Here is a 14,997-nt window from a genome sequence, read left to right on the forward strand (position 1 = left end):
AATATGAGTACTTGTTGCAGTACTAGCTGACTTGTACTCGGCTACGACTTCAGACGCGAAACGATGTTAAGACATGACAGGACCTAAAACGGAGTTAGTTGCCGTCCTTTTTCCAGTCATTTCTTCACACAGCTCTGGGTGTTTTGTATAACTACCAAGTAGCAACGTATGCAGTGCACAAACCTTGCAACGGCCTTGGACAAGTTATCAATTACTCGCCTGCTTACACCCACCTGACTACTTTGAACGTGTGAATTGTATCGTTAACTATTGCAGTGCGTTTGAAGAACTGTGCTCAGAAGGGAAATATTAAAGAAGCAGAGACGGCCAGCTAAACGGACGCATTATTCACGCAAAACGCTACGTAGGCAGACCGCATGACGATAAGCGACCATCGAACACACCACACAAGCCTGCTTGCGTTGCCACAATACGACGAAATATCTATGCACTGTACCGACCGTAATGTGTCATCTTTTCTTCCTCTCTACCGCACATGAGCTTTTTGTTACGCAGTATAATAAAGATGGTATTGCGTGAAAAGTGTCCTGCTTAGCGAAGACTGTACATGCACTTAAAGTACATATATAGCGGTTGTGTGGTGAAATGGGCAATTACTCATGCATACAACACAGAAATACTGAACTCTGACTTGTGCGCTGTTACTGGTTTGTGTTTACTATCTTCTCATCAGCAGTTTTCAAGTAGTGGACTGTTATTATGCCGATCAGCTAAAACTGAGTTCTTCAATGTTGTCATGGATACACTTGTTAAGTCCGACCCCAATCGAAAATACTACCTCAACTTCAGGAACATAACAATACGCGCAATGAATGTAAGAACATATATGTCCGCTCTAGCATGGTGCTCTATGAAGCTGGTATTTTAGCGAGAAAGATAGACAGTACACCGGGAGTGTACGAGCGCTATCGGTCGTGCTGCATTTGTTCTCTCCTGTTTTTCCGTGCTCTAATAGTGCTTATGCAATGTTAGTGCTTTCTGGACCACAACAGACGGCCATTGATTTCTTGGTAATCTGAAGGTTATGAGTTCTCTTTTTTTTGGCAAATGTGGCTGTACCTGAGAGGAGAGCCGGGACTTTCCGCAGTGGACGCCGGTATGGTTTGTATCACAGGGGCAGGAACCACTTTCGCTGCCTGTTGGAGAAGTATGCGGACGGCTTCCCTGTGCGCCTCGTCCAGTGCACGGAGTTGATCCAGCTGCACCAGATACAAGGCCGATAGAACAGAATGGAAGGAGATACACAGAAGCTCGGAAATAATTTATATCCGCAGGCGTGGATAATCGGATGATTCAGTAAATGTCGAGTTCGACGGTGCACAAAAATTTAGGAAAATAAAAATAAATGCACAGAGTGAACAAGCACTCAATTGCAACTGGACCTCACCACCACACAAAGACAAAACCACTGAATTAGGCTGTATAAGCCTGTACCGCATGAATTACTGAGCCTATATATACGGGGTGTTTTTTTAGCTGCGCCAAATTCATTAAATTAGACACGCTAACGTTATATTTACCATTCGAGCGTACGGAGTGGCAGCCTCAAGATACAGAGCAATTTCGGCAATTACGTGCGTAATTAGCGAGGTTACGGTAATTACTTTCTATTTATCAACAATAAGTGAATACAGGAAATGAGTACATTGAAGCCCGTCCTCGACACTACCTATGCCAACGATTAAACTTTGAATAGCCGATGTCATGTGAGAGCTACGTGAACAATTTGTTTCTATTGGTAGGCTCCTTGAAACCTGAACTGGCTGGAAAAAGGGCGTCTGCGTGGTCGATGTCGCCCTCCCCCCCCCCCCCCCCGCCTTCTGTACCGTCTTCGACGTCACCACCGGTCCGCCCCGCGAGCAGCTTGCGTTGTCTCTCTGCTGTGTGCGGCGTTTGCCTAGCGCTTCTACGCCAGAAGTCCCCCAATTTCACTTCGTCATTCACTTGGGCACCACGTGTCCATTTCCACCGACGAAACGCCGTTTCAGGGGCCCAAGGGAATGTCGACGTAAATATGGCGGCCCGCTGGCACTGAAGCGCTAGGCCGACGCCGCAGACAGCAAGGAGACAACGCAAGCCACTCGCGGGTGCTGACCTCGGAGACGGGACAAAAGGCGGGGGGGGGGGCGACATCGACCACGCAGACGCCCTTTTTCCAGCCAGTTTAGGTTTCAAGGAGCCTGCCAAGGGAATCAAATTGTTCACGGAGCTCTCACATGAAATCACCTTTTCAGAGTTTAATCATTGGGATAGGTAGTCTCCAGGACGGGCCCCAAAGTACTAATACATAGTAATAGTGATATATATATATATATATATATATATATATATATATATATATTTTGTATCAAAATGTCAGGTAATTTCTTTTAGTCGTAAGCGTGACAACTTACATTTTTTATACAACGTCAATAATAAGGAATTGTTACATACAGTATCGTATAAATATTTGGGTGTTCACCTAACCGAAAACCTCTCCTGGACAGGCCATATTGCAGCCGTTTGCGCAAAAGCTTCAAGGACATTAGGTTACCTACGTCGTAATCTGGGTAATTCACCTTCAAACATCGGCAAATTGCCCTATCAGACATTTGTTCGTCCACAGCTCGAGTATGCATCATCCATTTGGTCCCCACATCCTACATACTTAATCGACATGCTTGAATCAGTCCAGAACCGAGCTGCCCGTTTCATTTCACGTAACTATAGCCATCACTCCAGCGTAACGCAAATGAAACTCGATCATTCCTACAGCCTTTAGTTCTTCGCCGTAATATCGCTGTGTTATCCTTGTTTCACAAATTTGTTTATAATGCCACACAATCCACACTACATATCCAGACCACCTCGAGCACGTCTCGTCGATTAAATAACCACTTAGGTTTTGCGCGCATGTACGGTACGACACATGCTTTTAACTTTTCCGCACTCCCTACGGCTATTCGCTTGTGGAACAATCTGCCTGATCACATTGCTTCCGAGTCAGATCAAGAAAAATTTCTTCATCTCCTACACGAGCATTTTTCATAATAGCACTTACAAATCACTTTATCTTGTTTCTAACACTTGGCAATCTGCTTCGAACTTCTTGTGATAATTCTTTTTTTTGATGCATTGCTATCTCGCTCTTGTGAATTGCTATGTTATGCTGTGTCGTGTGTTCACTTGTATGCCCTGTATATATTATTGCTTTTTTGCGTCTTTTCCCCTGAATATCACTTCAAGAATTGTACTCCCTGATATGTTCATTTTTGTGTATTTTACTTTCTAGTATTAATGCCTTACGTTAAGTTTTGCTCAAGTTATTTCCTTAAGTGTACCTTTGTGGCCTTTCATTACTTCAGTTGTTTGTTTCATGTTTCAATCTTGATAGTAATGTTGGTGAGCCCTGTATTGAGGTGTATCTCTTGTATACCACTTTAGAAGGCTGCTTACTCTGTAACCCCCCTTACACAATGGCCCCATGGGGCCTGTAAGGTATTTCAAATAAATAAATAATATATATATACATTATATATATATATATATATATATATATATATATATATATATATATATATATATATATATATATATATATATATATATATAGTGGGGTTTCACGAGCCAAAACCACGACCTCATCGTGAGGCACGTCGTTGTGGAGGACTCCGGGTTTTTAACGAGCACCTAAATCAAAGTACACGGGTATTTTTGCATTTTAATGGCAACGAAAAAAATAGCAAAGGCTGTGTTATCCTGCGATCATTTTTAGTGATTATTTATTTATATATTTACTTATTTATATATTACACAACACTGGCGGTCTTCATCAGGCCCAGGAATGAGGAGCAATACACGATTAAACAAAACCAACAAAAATATTTAGTAACAAAAAAAGCCGTCCGCCAAATTATCAAAGCTCTCAGTTTTAAGTAGGCTGGGGGGAAGCCGGTTACAGTCGGTTAACATTGCGGGGAGGAAGGAATACTAGTTCAAGTTGTTCGTTCTAGTGGGGGAAGGAGTTCACAATACGCATGACGATGCCTTGTTAGTGGCGTTGTAATGGTCTTTAGATATGCAGTGGAACTCACGGAGCGCTTCTTACTTTGAAGCAGCAATAAAAAATTTTGCCGCGCAGATTTGCCCTGAGCTTCAAGTGTTCGTATGCCGTAATCATTCGTCTACGCAGTAAGAGAGCTGGTAGTGCGGAATTTCCATAAGATGAATCGGACTGCTTTTTTTTTCGGGATCATAATCATGGGAGCCATGGTAATCTCAGTAAATTGATCCAAAACTGTACATGAATACTCTAGTGTTTGTCTAATAATTACTGTGCACGCTAGGAGGCTAACTGAAGAAGCTGCGCGTTTTAACTTACATCGTCGGACGGACAATTTACGAAATGATAGTGCGCACACGTTAGCAATGGGGGTATTTCTTCTTGTTAGTCATTGAGACACCAGGGTACTTATACTATGTACATACTTCATTAAGGGTTTGAGCGGGAAGGCTGTAGTGGTAATAGAAGCTGCTAATTTTATAGGGTATTTTAACGAAGACAGTTCTTTTTTTCTAGATTTACTTAAATTAAAATTCAGTTTAGTTTATGTTCGATGAACGTGAATTATGAAAGCTATCAGTGACTTCTTTATTTCCAAGTACCACATTACCTGGTCCTGAAAATGTCGCGGCTTGTCGTGGATGGCGTCGCCATCTTGTTCTGGCTGTTCCCGGGCGGTCGCGGTGTCCAGTAGCTTTGCACGTAAGACGTGCGCCTCCGCTGACAGCTTCTGGCTCTGCTGCTGCATCTCGTTGCGTAGGGTGGCGACGCAGGCGCGGTAGCGTTCTATGGTGGCTTCCTTCTGCCGCATCAGTGCCTGCAATCCGCACGCGGACCAAGCAATGAAAGAGTTCTCTGAAGAAAATATTCTTCGAAAATCTCGAAAAATACCTAGTGCAGTCCTTAAGGTAATTGTGGGCATTGGTGCAACGAGAAAAGTTTGATCTGGCGCGAGAACGCATGAGGAATTACCATTATGGCTGTAAGAACAATGGAGGAATATATGGCGGAGCAATACGAAGGGCGAGTCTGCAGCGCAAATGTTGACAAAGGAAAAATAAGAGACATCAAACAGCCACTCGCAGTAGCCTTTCGGGGAAGGCGTGGCCCAATTTGGGAAGCACCTTAACTTCTTTATTACCAAAGCGGGTGCGTCACCTTTTAATGCACCAAGTAAAGCAAAAACCAAGCAGTCTTTATCATACCAACATGCACATGCAACGCAATACACGCACTGGTTTTTTGAAAAGTTTTGCAATCATTGGACACGATGTGACAGAGACATGTACATTTCTTCAGCAGATTTCTAACAATCCTCCATCCTAAGTACTCTTGCACCATGATAATGAGGTTAACCATAACTGTAAACAAGGCACATGCACTTAAATTAGCCCTTTTTCGACATGCACAATCTACGAACAAGGTTACTGTTGAAGTCGTCATACAGCATTGGCTAGCACTTAAGTCTTGTCGCTGCATTAACCAGCTTTCATTCGCTGCATCATCTGCGTCACTGCCGGCGAGTTAGCAAGGTCCAGAGACCTACAAACTGGCTTTACGCACTTCGAGGACGTGAGTTGCGCCATAGATCTATTTTTATGTGACCGACTGTGCGCTTCATTTCTCCACCCGTAAACTTCTAGTTGAGGTCTACCAAGAGCGTTGTCCCTCCTGTTTTTTAGTTTGTGTTCTTGCAGCCGCTCCTTCAGCGCATTGAATCGAAAACTCGATTTCCAGGCTTTCCGCTTTTGCTCCTGAAAGCTCCACGACGTGCGGTGCAGCAGTCGAATTAGCGTAAGAGTGAACACAATAAACTTGGAAATGTGGCTCGCTGGGGAGCGACTGGGCATGGTTCGCTAGGTTCGACTGGGCACTTCATTGACGCTATCCAGTCAACCGCAAACTCAGAATGTATAAATTGTCCGGATACATGGCTACAAGTCTTTCCTAATTTGCAGGAACTCAGAAAAATGAACGCCAAGCCGTGTACGGCAAATTAACAATTACGCTGCGATTACCTGCGTCACTTTTTCGTTCCTGCTAATAATAGAGACAGCTGCAGCGTACGTGTGGTAAAGAAAGCCTAGACGCGTTACTGTTGTGCTTGTCACTCAGTATAAGAATTGGATTTGGTAAACGCGCTGACTTATATTCACTCCTCTACTCCCAGAAAAGCAGGTCGCTGGTGCTAAACGTCCATACAACCTTAATCCCAGCCTTTCTGGGAATAAAATATGTAAAATTGCTCTACGCCTGCTGATCGCCTTCGTCCGAGGCACCGAATCGACGAACGTCTGGTAAAATACACAAGCTAATAATGGAAGAGATGCTCAGGGGGAAAAGTTACCGGTTGGGTAGGGCCGGATAACTCCGCCTCTTCCAACACTACCACAAACGCAACTTAATTCTCTTTTGTTCTCGATTTGTCCAACTAAAGTCACACAAAGAAGGCGACGAGTGTCAATGTTTTGTCATTGTAGAAGCTCTAATGCAGTGTGCAAACCGCAAACATTTTTATGCTTTTCAACAGCTTATCGCGTCGCTCTGCAAATTGGGTTTTGAAGCAACAACTTTAATTCACTATATCGCAAAACAACTTCCCCCAATGCGGCAAAAGAAGAGAAAAGGTTGGTAAGGATGGATGGAGGAAATATTGTATTGCAAAAGAGCTGCTTATGACAGATTGCACAAGGCCACGTTCGGTGCAAACTTAAACGTACCTGCAATGAGTTGACTGTCAACATTGCTACGCGCAAGGATCTCTTAAGCTTCTTCTTGTCCCAAGGTACAGCCTCGTCTGCAGCCGCTCGGCGCAGAGCTTGCTTCAACTCTTGGATGATTGTATCTTTGACACGGAGGGAGTTGGCCGAGATCTGCAGGTTGCGGTGCTCCTCGTCGAGCTTCTGCATAAACCATTAAAAAAAACAAATTGGCCTACTTTATTGTGAGGGTGACTCACTGTACCAAAAAGATGAACTGTGCGAGTCGGTGAAGACACATAACCCTCAAAGATCTGAAACACAAGAGGCCGTAAAAAGGAACAATAGATAAATGAACAAAGAAGCGGAAAAAGCGCGCGTTCCGTCGTCATCAGCCATCGTCGTTCTTTTCGAGCGTTATTAGCCGTACCTCGCTGTGACTAGTAATCATAAATACTGCACGCTAACATAGCATATTTTAAATTGTCTCTCCCGGTGCTGAGCACATTCCATGTGGTTTAGCTTTAAGCCTGATTCACCCAGCCATCATCCCCCCGTACCGTCACGGTACGGGCTTCGACTCAGAAGAGGGCCTTTCTTCATTGTTTGTTCTGAAAAAGCCGCACTTCTTCGTCAATGGCGAAGCATCGATTGCTATAAGAAATTATTATACAGTTGTATGAAGCAAGAATAGTGTTTTTATTGGCCGTATCAACTACAAACAACTACAAACTAAATTAACAAGCACGGTGTCACGCACACAGAGGCAAATATAAGCACATTGCGCTCGATGATCGCGGACACCCGCTTTCAAAATGTTGGAGTGAGGAAGGGCGACAGTAGCAGCGAGCTAATTAACGTTCGTGCTGCCGCTCGCATCAGCATGAACTAAAAAAGATACAGCGCGTGGTGATCTCTGAACACGTCGCAGATGGCACTCAAGATAAAGTGGCCCGGGCGGGCTAGCCGGCCACGCCTCACGCCCCCCTTCCCTTCCAAAGGCGGACCCTCTCCCCGACGAGATGGCTTTCAAGATACAGCGGCAGGGCCGACGGGCGCCCTGACGAGAACGGGCCCCCCTAGCACCGTAGCCCTGTGTGCGACGGAAGACGGCGCGCTTCCTCTATGTTTCCCTACTTTTCGTGGTCAAGAAGATCAGCGGTCGCCGGCTCACTGTCGTATGCTTTCACTCGCACATGAAGGATATGGCGCTCGAGCCGATTTTATCGCCCGTAGATTTTATAGGGAACCACACGGCCGCACCGACGGCAGAAATGCACTTGGAGTGTCCATATAATCGCTATCACAATAAACATTTCTGTGGGTCGATGTAGGTGTCTGCTACGCATTGTGAATATATCGGAGAGCACTGGAACACGAATTGTCAGTCTGTCTAGCACCGTTCGTTGTCGTATTCGACATCCTGTCTAGCCTAGGTGACCAGGGACCAATTCGGGCAGCAGTTTGTGCAGACGGTGGGTGTTTCTAGCTGTAGGGATTGCGGCTGTATCTAAATATTTTGAGCGATGGCGGAAACATCTGAGCGAAAGTGCACGTACCCTGCACCTCCACCGGTTATGACGCGGGCGAAGTACAAATACACAGCCGAGGTCAACGTTATAATGGGGAACAGCCCAAAGAGTTCTCTTCCTCTTTCACGCAAGCGCCTACATATCAGCGCGGAAGGATCAGGCCCGATAGCACGTGATAACAGGTTAACAGCTCATAGGTAACTCAATCACCATGACCTCTGAAGAGGAAGCTTTAGCTCGGGCCCAAGCCGCCTACTTTCTTCTGGGATAACTCCTCAGCAGAGTTAAATAAAAGTTAATGCATCTGAGAGAGAAGCCTAAATTGTAGTGACTGCTGGAAATATAATGTTAATTTACGTCTGACTTTCGTGGACTAATAGTGAAAAATTCGTGGGAAAAAAAGATTGAGGCAACAAGATTACAAATTTGTAACGCTGCACGAAAAAAAAAACAGGTATCATAGTTCTGTAAACTGCGACCATTAGAACATCCAAAGCAGACAAATGTGATACAATAAATAAAATTTTACGTAAATTTGCTGCCATATTTACGATAATTTCGCAAAAGGGCTAGTCAATGTTAGTAGTGTACTTAAGAGCCATGCATAATATATAAATTTTCCGTGCTTTAGATGTACTATTAGAAGCAACTGATAGAATTTATTTCGTTTTTGTTTTGCAGAGATATAAAAGCGTAAATTGATAGTTTCCTTTCGTGAAAGTTTGCGTTTTTCAACAGTTCTGATTAACACAATCACCGAAACGAACAATCCAATCGAGCAGTAACTAGATATTAGTATTTTCTTTTAATTGCAACAAACTTTGTTAAATTTGGCGCAGTGGTTGCCGAAAGAAACCATTTTCCTTCTTCGTGTACTTAGATAGGAGCCCACGAGCTAAAGCTTCCTCTAAATGCAATATAACAGAGTATGCACAGTTTTCTTTGATTTCCTTGAAATCACTTGACTCCTACATTCGTTATGTGGTACTAGCAGCGTGGTCCTTCTTGGCCGATCCTTCACACAGACTCCAATTTGACACAACATGCGCAAAATCTTTCAATGAAAAATAGAAATGGGGTCGCACGTCTCTAGTGCTCTCTCCTACCATCAAAAACGACAGACCTCGCATCCGTCCTTATGGCATCTGCGCGTAGGCATCTCCCACTTGGCATGCGCCTGATTTGGTGTTCGCATTTCGGGATAGCTTGCGAGAAGTTTAGTGCATAAACATAAACATTCCATGAATTTAAGGTCATGATCTCCGCGGTGTATAACATAAAAGAGTAGGAGGCTGCAAGTTACATGGAATGAAAGTAGCACAATTGTGCGCATCGTCCTCAGTTGTGTACTGGATAATTCCCATCGCTTCAATAAAGCTTCGCGTTCACATAGATTTCAACATGTGACAATTGTATATGCATTACACTTTAATGTTGAAATATTCGGCGTATTTTTTTCCCGCTACTTTACAGAATCGGCAAAAAGAATTACCTGCCGCACCGTGACTGACAGCAATAGGCTGGCGCCAACCAAAGCAGAGAAACTTCTGAATATACCGACTTCCTGACGTCCTCGACTACGCGTCTCTTCCCTTGGAATCCTATCCCATGCTTCGTATACTAGGCTCTATACGCAGTGAGCATAGTACCTTCTGCAGAAGCTTTGCATTTTGCCTGGAAGTGATGAGCTCCTCCGTTTGTGCTCTAAGGGTGTTGGTCAAGGCACTGCAATTCTTGCATGAGGGCAAGTCCTGGAATAGGAAGCGAACATATATTCGCAGTCGCTTTGATGCACACGTTGGTTAGCAGCGCGCTACGAAGCAGCTGTCAATTTTGCACCAAAAAAGCAACCTGCGCATTGTAAAGATTGACGTCCAACGACTTTCCTAAAATGAAGTGGTGCGAATGCCGCGGTGCGCCCACAGCGAGTCTTTATATTATGTAGGAGGGCGCACTGCAGAACCACGAAAATGTATAGATATAAAAAATTGCGATTACGGATATGTTTTCTCAAGCATATCGTGAACGTCCTGCTTTAGGTAGCGGGTACGAAACAACGGGGGCTATTTCGCTAGCTGAAATTATTGGCAGCAAAGGTGTTTCAAGTCAACACTGCTGCGCCCTTGCGGTGTGGAAGTAAAACTTGGGAGGCACAGAGGCGCAGTCAGAACATAAGAAGAAATCGAATCAAAAAGAAAGAAATGAAACATAGGAGAAATGAATTCATATGTTTATTGCAAATGTATAAATATTAGGATAAATTGCTTATCAAGGTGCATGAAGACCTAATTTTGCCACAAGTGGTGACCGAACTGTTACCTTTCGAATTAACGTTTGCTGTGCTTTACCAATTAGGCTACCGTGACCGCCGTCCATTCTCTCGAGTAATTGTCCACGTGCACAAGGTTAGCCCAGGGAGTGTTAGTTAGTGCCTCTTCCAGCATCGCTCACCCCGGTGGCTTTATAAATATGGCGTTTCCTTGCTGAGAGCGCGGTCGTGGGCTCGATCTCGAACGGGGCAGCCTCATTTAGATGGGACCAAATTCGAAAAACGGTCGTTCACTTAAATTTAGGTGCGAGTTAGAGGGCACCTTGCGGCCAAACCTGATCCGCAGCCCTTCACTGCGGCGTCTCTCACAACCCCATTCGCAGTTTCGAGACGGGTTAAACACCGTGCCTTATTGCTGTCTTAACAGTTCGGATAAACATACTCGAATACTGTCTCCACTGAACTACCGAACTTTCCAAATCTCGCGCAAACAGTATTCATAGTCGTAATACTTAAGCAATTATATGTGAATTCAATGGTATTACAGTAGTCTTTCTTCGTCGCTATCACTTACGGAAAACGAAAAAGCAGGAATGTAGTTACAGGTACGACACCTTTTTACGCCGGATCCCGATTTGGGAAGAGTACTACGAAGCTATGAGCTACGCGCCGTCCCATCAAACGACACGTTCAAAAAATCTGGTTATATCATTGCCAACTGTGTGTATCATTTGCAATCATCATAACTCACTTTGCTGACCTCAGCCTATTTTCTACGATGGCCGCAACTTTTCCGTCATGGAGGACGGAATTCTGCGCCAGATTTCAACTTCCTTACCTTCTCTTCTTGAAAGTGTTGGTGTCCACTCTTGAACTGTGAGAGAATAACTTCTAACTTTTCCAGAGGAACAGCACCACTGCATTGGATTCTCATTTGCGTGAGTGCCAGTTTGAGTTCTTCGCTTTGTCTACGCGACTCAACCATTGCCCTTAGTAGGTCGCCATCCTTCTGCTCGTACCTGCAAAAAGTAAGCACTGAATACAAAGCATGTCTTCGTGAAGAGTAAAAATAATTGTAGCTGCAGAAATGTCTGTTCTAACCTACTTATGCGCAGCTAACATATCATCCATAATTTGGTTGTTTTGTTGCTAACCAGGATGGCCCCATATGGAGTATCAATCATTCTTTACATTACCACCCTCTGCGATCCGGTCTGTGCCAAAAAAAAAGGAAACAAAATGAACTACACAAACATTGCATCACTTGTTGCTTGCAGATTTCTTAAAATCTTTACTACCACTTAGCATACTGCTTATTCCCTAGATATATTTTGTTTGAAATATCTTTTTTTTTTTGCTGCTCTCACACAATAACATAAGAGCAGCTACACAGTCAAAGCTTAGCAATGTGCTTGTTCCTTCTTTGGCAGCGTTTGGGCATTATCGTCCTAAACCACTTCTACCCTATTCACAATAATTGTGAGTGGTATTCACGAGTTTTCACGATAGCCACCAATAACCTAAAACTTAGCTTACACAATTTTCAACAGCTGGCACAACTACGGTTTTAGCTATTGTTGACGCTCACAAAGTGGTAAAGATGCAATGGTGAACTATTACTATTAGGAATACAGTAACCTGAGTTACCGAGCCCTCGTCTGTGCTGTTTGTGAGCATGGTGTTTCTCTAGTGCCATAGTATTTTTGAGCTTTTCTTAAAAAAAGTGTCTGAAGTGTCTGAAAGAAGTGTCTTAAGGGGACACTAATAGGAAATACTAAGTCGACATGGACTGTTTAAATACCATACCAGAAACCTCGCAACGCTTGTTTCGTGCCAAGAAAAAACTAAGTTTACGAGGAAATTGTATCTGAGCGATCTGAATACCTTTCTTGAAATTTAAATCTCCTGCCACCCAACCGAGGGAGTGGTGACGTTGCAAACGCGATTACCACATTTTGCTGCCGCAGGTGAGTCGGCCCCCGACAGACGACGGCACCGAGCCAAAACGGAGCGGCGGATTCGCCGCTGCAGCTTCTTTTTGTTCAAGTAGCGTAGACAATCCCGGCATCCCGCGACACCACATGGAACTTGAATTCTCTACTACTTGCAGTTTGTGCGAGCTCGCGAGCATGCAAAATCAGCTCAGCGCTACGCGATCAGGAAAGTACTGAAACGCGAAAGCTTGGGTGGCACAGAGTCAAGCGAAAACGAAACCTTTCGACCACCCACGTCGTTGCCAACGGTAATTTTAATGAGTTCTTTTTTCTAAACATGATATCAAACTGGACACGTAGCATTTTATGTGAGCTTATAATACAATACGAGGATGTTTTTGCTACGAGTAGCTGAGTACCAGTGACAGAATTTAACTGAGGGGTGCTTTCGTCTTCGAGCAAGTGCTTGAATGTCCCGGGGCAGTCTCTAAACATGTGCTGTATTTACCTCGATTCCTCAATTGCTAAGGCTCTATTCGTGATAATATGGATGCCTTAGAGATTCTTGAGTACTAGTCTAACACTTCAGTTTCGCTTAGTATTTGCCATTAGTGTCCGTTTAATGATGCCTGAGCCTGTTCGCTTGTACTTAATGTTCAAGCCATCTATACAAAACGGCTCCCTTATACATAAAAAGGAATTAGGCGAATTCAAAAGAATTAAATATGTATATCATATGGTGCATTATACGCCTGACTGCATCCTGTTTGTGATGTTCATTAGGTGTTTTATATCACAGGTGTTTTCAGGTTTTTTTTTTCTTTCTTGTTTGGTTTCTTATTCTCTCAGATTCTTCTTCGTTATGGTGTATTGTACTCAAATATTGCATTCGTGATGAAGTACCTCATTCTTCTTGTTTACCGAAGCCAAAACCTTTCGTGAATAACACACTCGTGAATATATTCGTGAAAACACACTCGTGAATATATAATATATTTATAATCTGTGTTCGCAAGTACTACCATATGTACTTGCCCTTCCTGTTATAATCTCATGAGGGATCGACAGTATGCGAAATATGTCAGCAACATGCATTTGGTCGCGCCGTGTTAGAGTGCATCCGCATATTTTTAATCTGTGACGAAAGTGAGCTGAAAGAGCCCGTACATTTATATATATATATATGTTTCGGCTTTGTCAGCTACCTTTAGTCACAGTTTAGAAATATGCGGATGATGCACTCTAACAAGGCGCGACCAAATGCATGTTGCTCACTTTTGCGTGTAGTCTGTCAGGCTACTTTTTGTAATTTGCTTAATGATATGATCGGTCAAGATTAATTACCGAACTTCTGAAGCAAACGACGCTTGGAAAAAAATTCCGATTACAAAGTTGCAGATTGGTTTGCAGAACATCCGAATAAACAGTTTCTATCTTTCTACCTATTCAGTATTAGTGTTTTTCAGCTTACAGTGGATGCCCGCGAAACAAAAAAAAAAGCAAGAAAAGAAACACCTCGTGACATGCCCGCTTGCTCTTCGTAATTGCACGGCTCTCAAGCGTTCCGCATTCAAAGGAACACAGCATTTCGCCGGGTGTGCTGCCGCTACGTCTGCTTGATGTCATGAGCAGCCGAGAGGGAAGCACATCGCTGGCGTAAATCGCACAGCCACGCCTTCGTCACTGCCCGCTCGCATTTTAAGCATATAATTTCCTACAATATACTAGAGGGATCTCTGGCGCTGCCGTCGTTTACCCGCCATGAGAATGATGGGAAGTTTAGATTTGTCTGATCTTCGTGCTTGTGGATTCAGACGTTCTTGCCGCTTTGTCTAATACGCTTTTTATGCTTTCATTGTCGTAAATTTTTGATAAACTATACTCCTCGAAGTGCAGAAGACGCTGCGAACACGCACAATTACTACACATTGCAACGGTTGAGCTTGTCCAGGTGGTCAAATCGAAACCCAACAAGCGTCTCACAGCACGGGCATGCCCGCGATAAATGCAGAAGGGCGTTTCACATCGCTCATCGATGCACGCCTCCGTGGCTCAATGGTTTCACTGTCAGGCTTCTGCGCTAGAGGTCCTGTGTTAGAATCAAGCCGTCAAACAATGTTAATAATGTTTATTTGAATATTTATTACGCAGTACAGAGTTGAAAATGACGAGTTAAAAAGTCACAAGGCCATTTGAAGCCAGAAAGACGAAGTTTAGTCCAATCCATGTACTTCCCATAATTCCCATGCTGGTACAACCGCTCTCATTACAGCTCCCGTAGAGACTACCGCGAGAGTTCCCTCTAGTAATCATTGTTTGAAACTCTAAGCTTTTAAGCGGCAGCACGCCCTGCTAGATGCTATGTTTGTTTGTACGCGGACAGTTTGGGAGCGCTGCAATCACAGCGCGCAAGCGGGTAAGTCAGCGGTAATTTTTTTGACTATTTCGAATGGATAGGAAGCTGAAAAACACTAATACATAATAAATAGAGAGTTAAAAA

General features: G+C 43.8%; 1 protein-coding gene across 4 annotated transcripts in view; it reads right to left on the reverse strand.

Annotated features, from left to right (window-relative positions):
• The window catches only part of LOC135921471 (centrosomal protein of 290 kDa-like), a 216,803-nt gene that overhangs the window by 27,881 nt on the left and 173,925 nt on the right, over positions 1 to 14,997 (reverse strand). For all 4 annotated transcript variants that reach the window (XM_070528010.1, XM_070528007.1, XM_070528008.1 and 1 more), the window contains 5 exons: positions 11,402 to 11,582; positions 9,944 to 10,045; positions 6,784 to 6,966; positions 4,674 to 4,880; positions 1,081 to 1,220 (listed from right to left, as the gene is read on the reverse strand). In XM_070528010.1, the coding sequence (XP_070384111.1) occupies positions 1,081 to 1,220; positions 4,674 to 4,880; positions 6,784 to 6,966; positions 9,944 to 10,045; positions 11,402 to 11,582 (813 nt within the window). The remainder of the gene's footprint in view (positions 1 to 1,080; positions 1,221 to 4,673; positions 4,881 to 6,783; positions 6,967 to 9,943; positions 10,046 to 11,401; positions 11,583 to 14,997) is intronic.

The sequence above is a fragment of the Dermacentor albipictus genome, chromosome 10 (assembly GCF_038994185.2).
Source record: "Dermacentor albipictus isolate Rhodes 1998 colony chromosome 10, USDA_Dalb.pri_finalv2, whole genome shotgun sequence".
Taxonomy (NCBI): Eukaryota; Metazoa; Arthropoda; class Arachnida; order Ixodida; family Ixodidae; genus Dermacentor; species Dermacentor albipictus.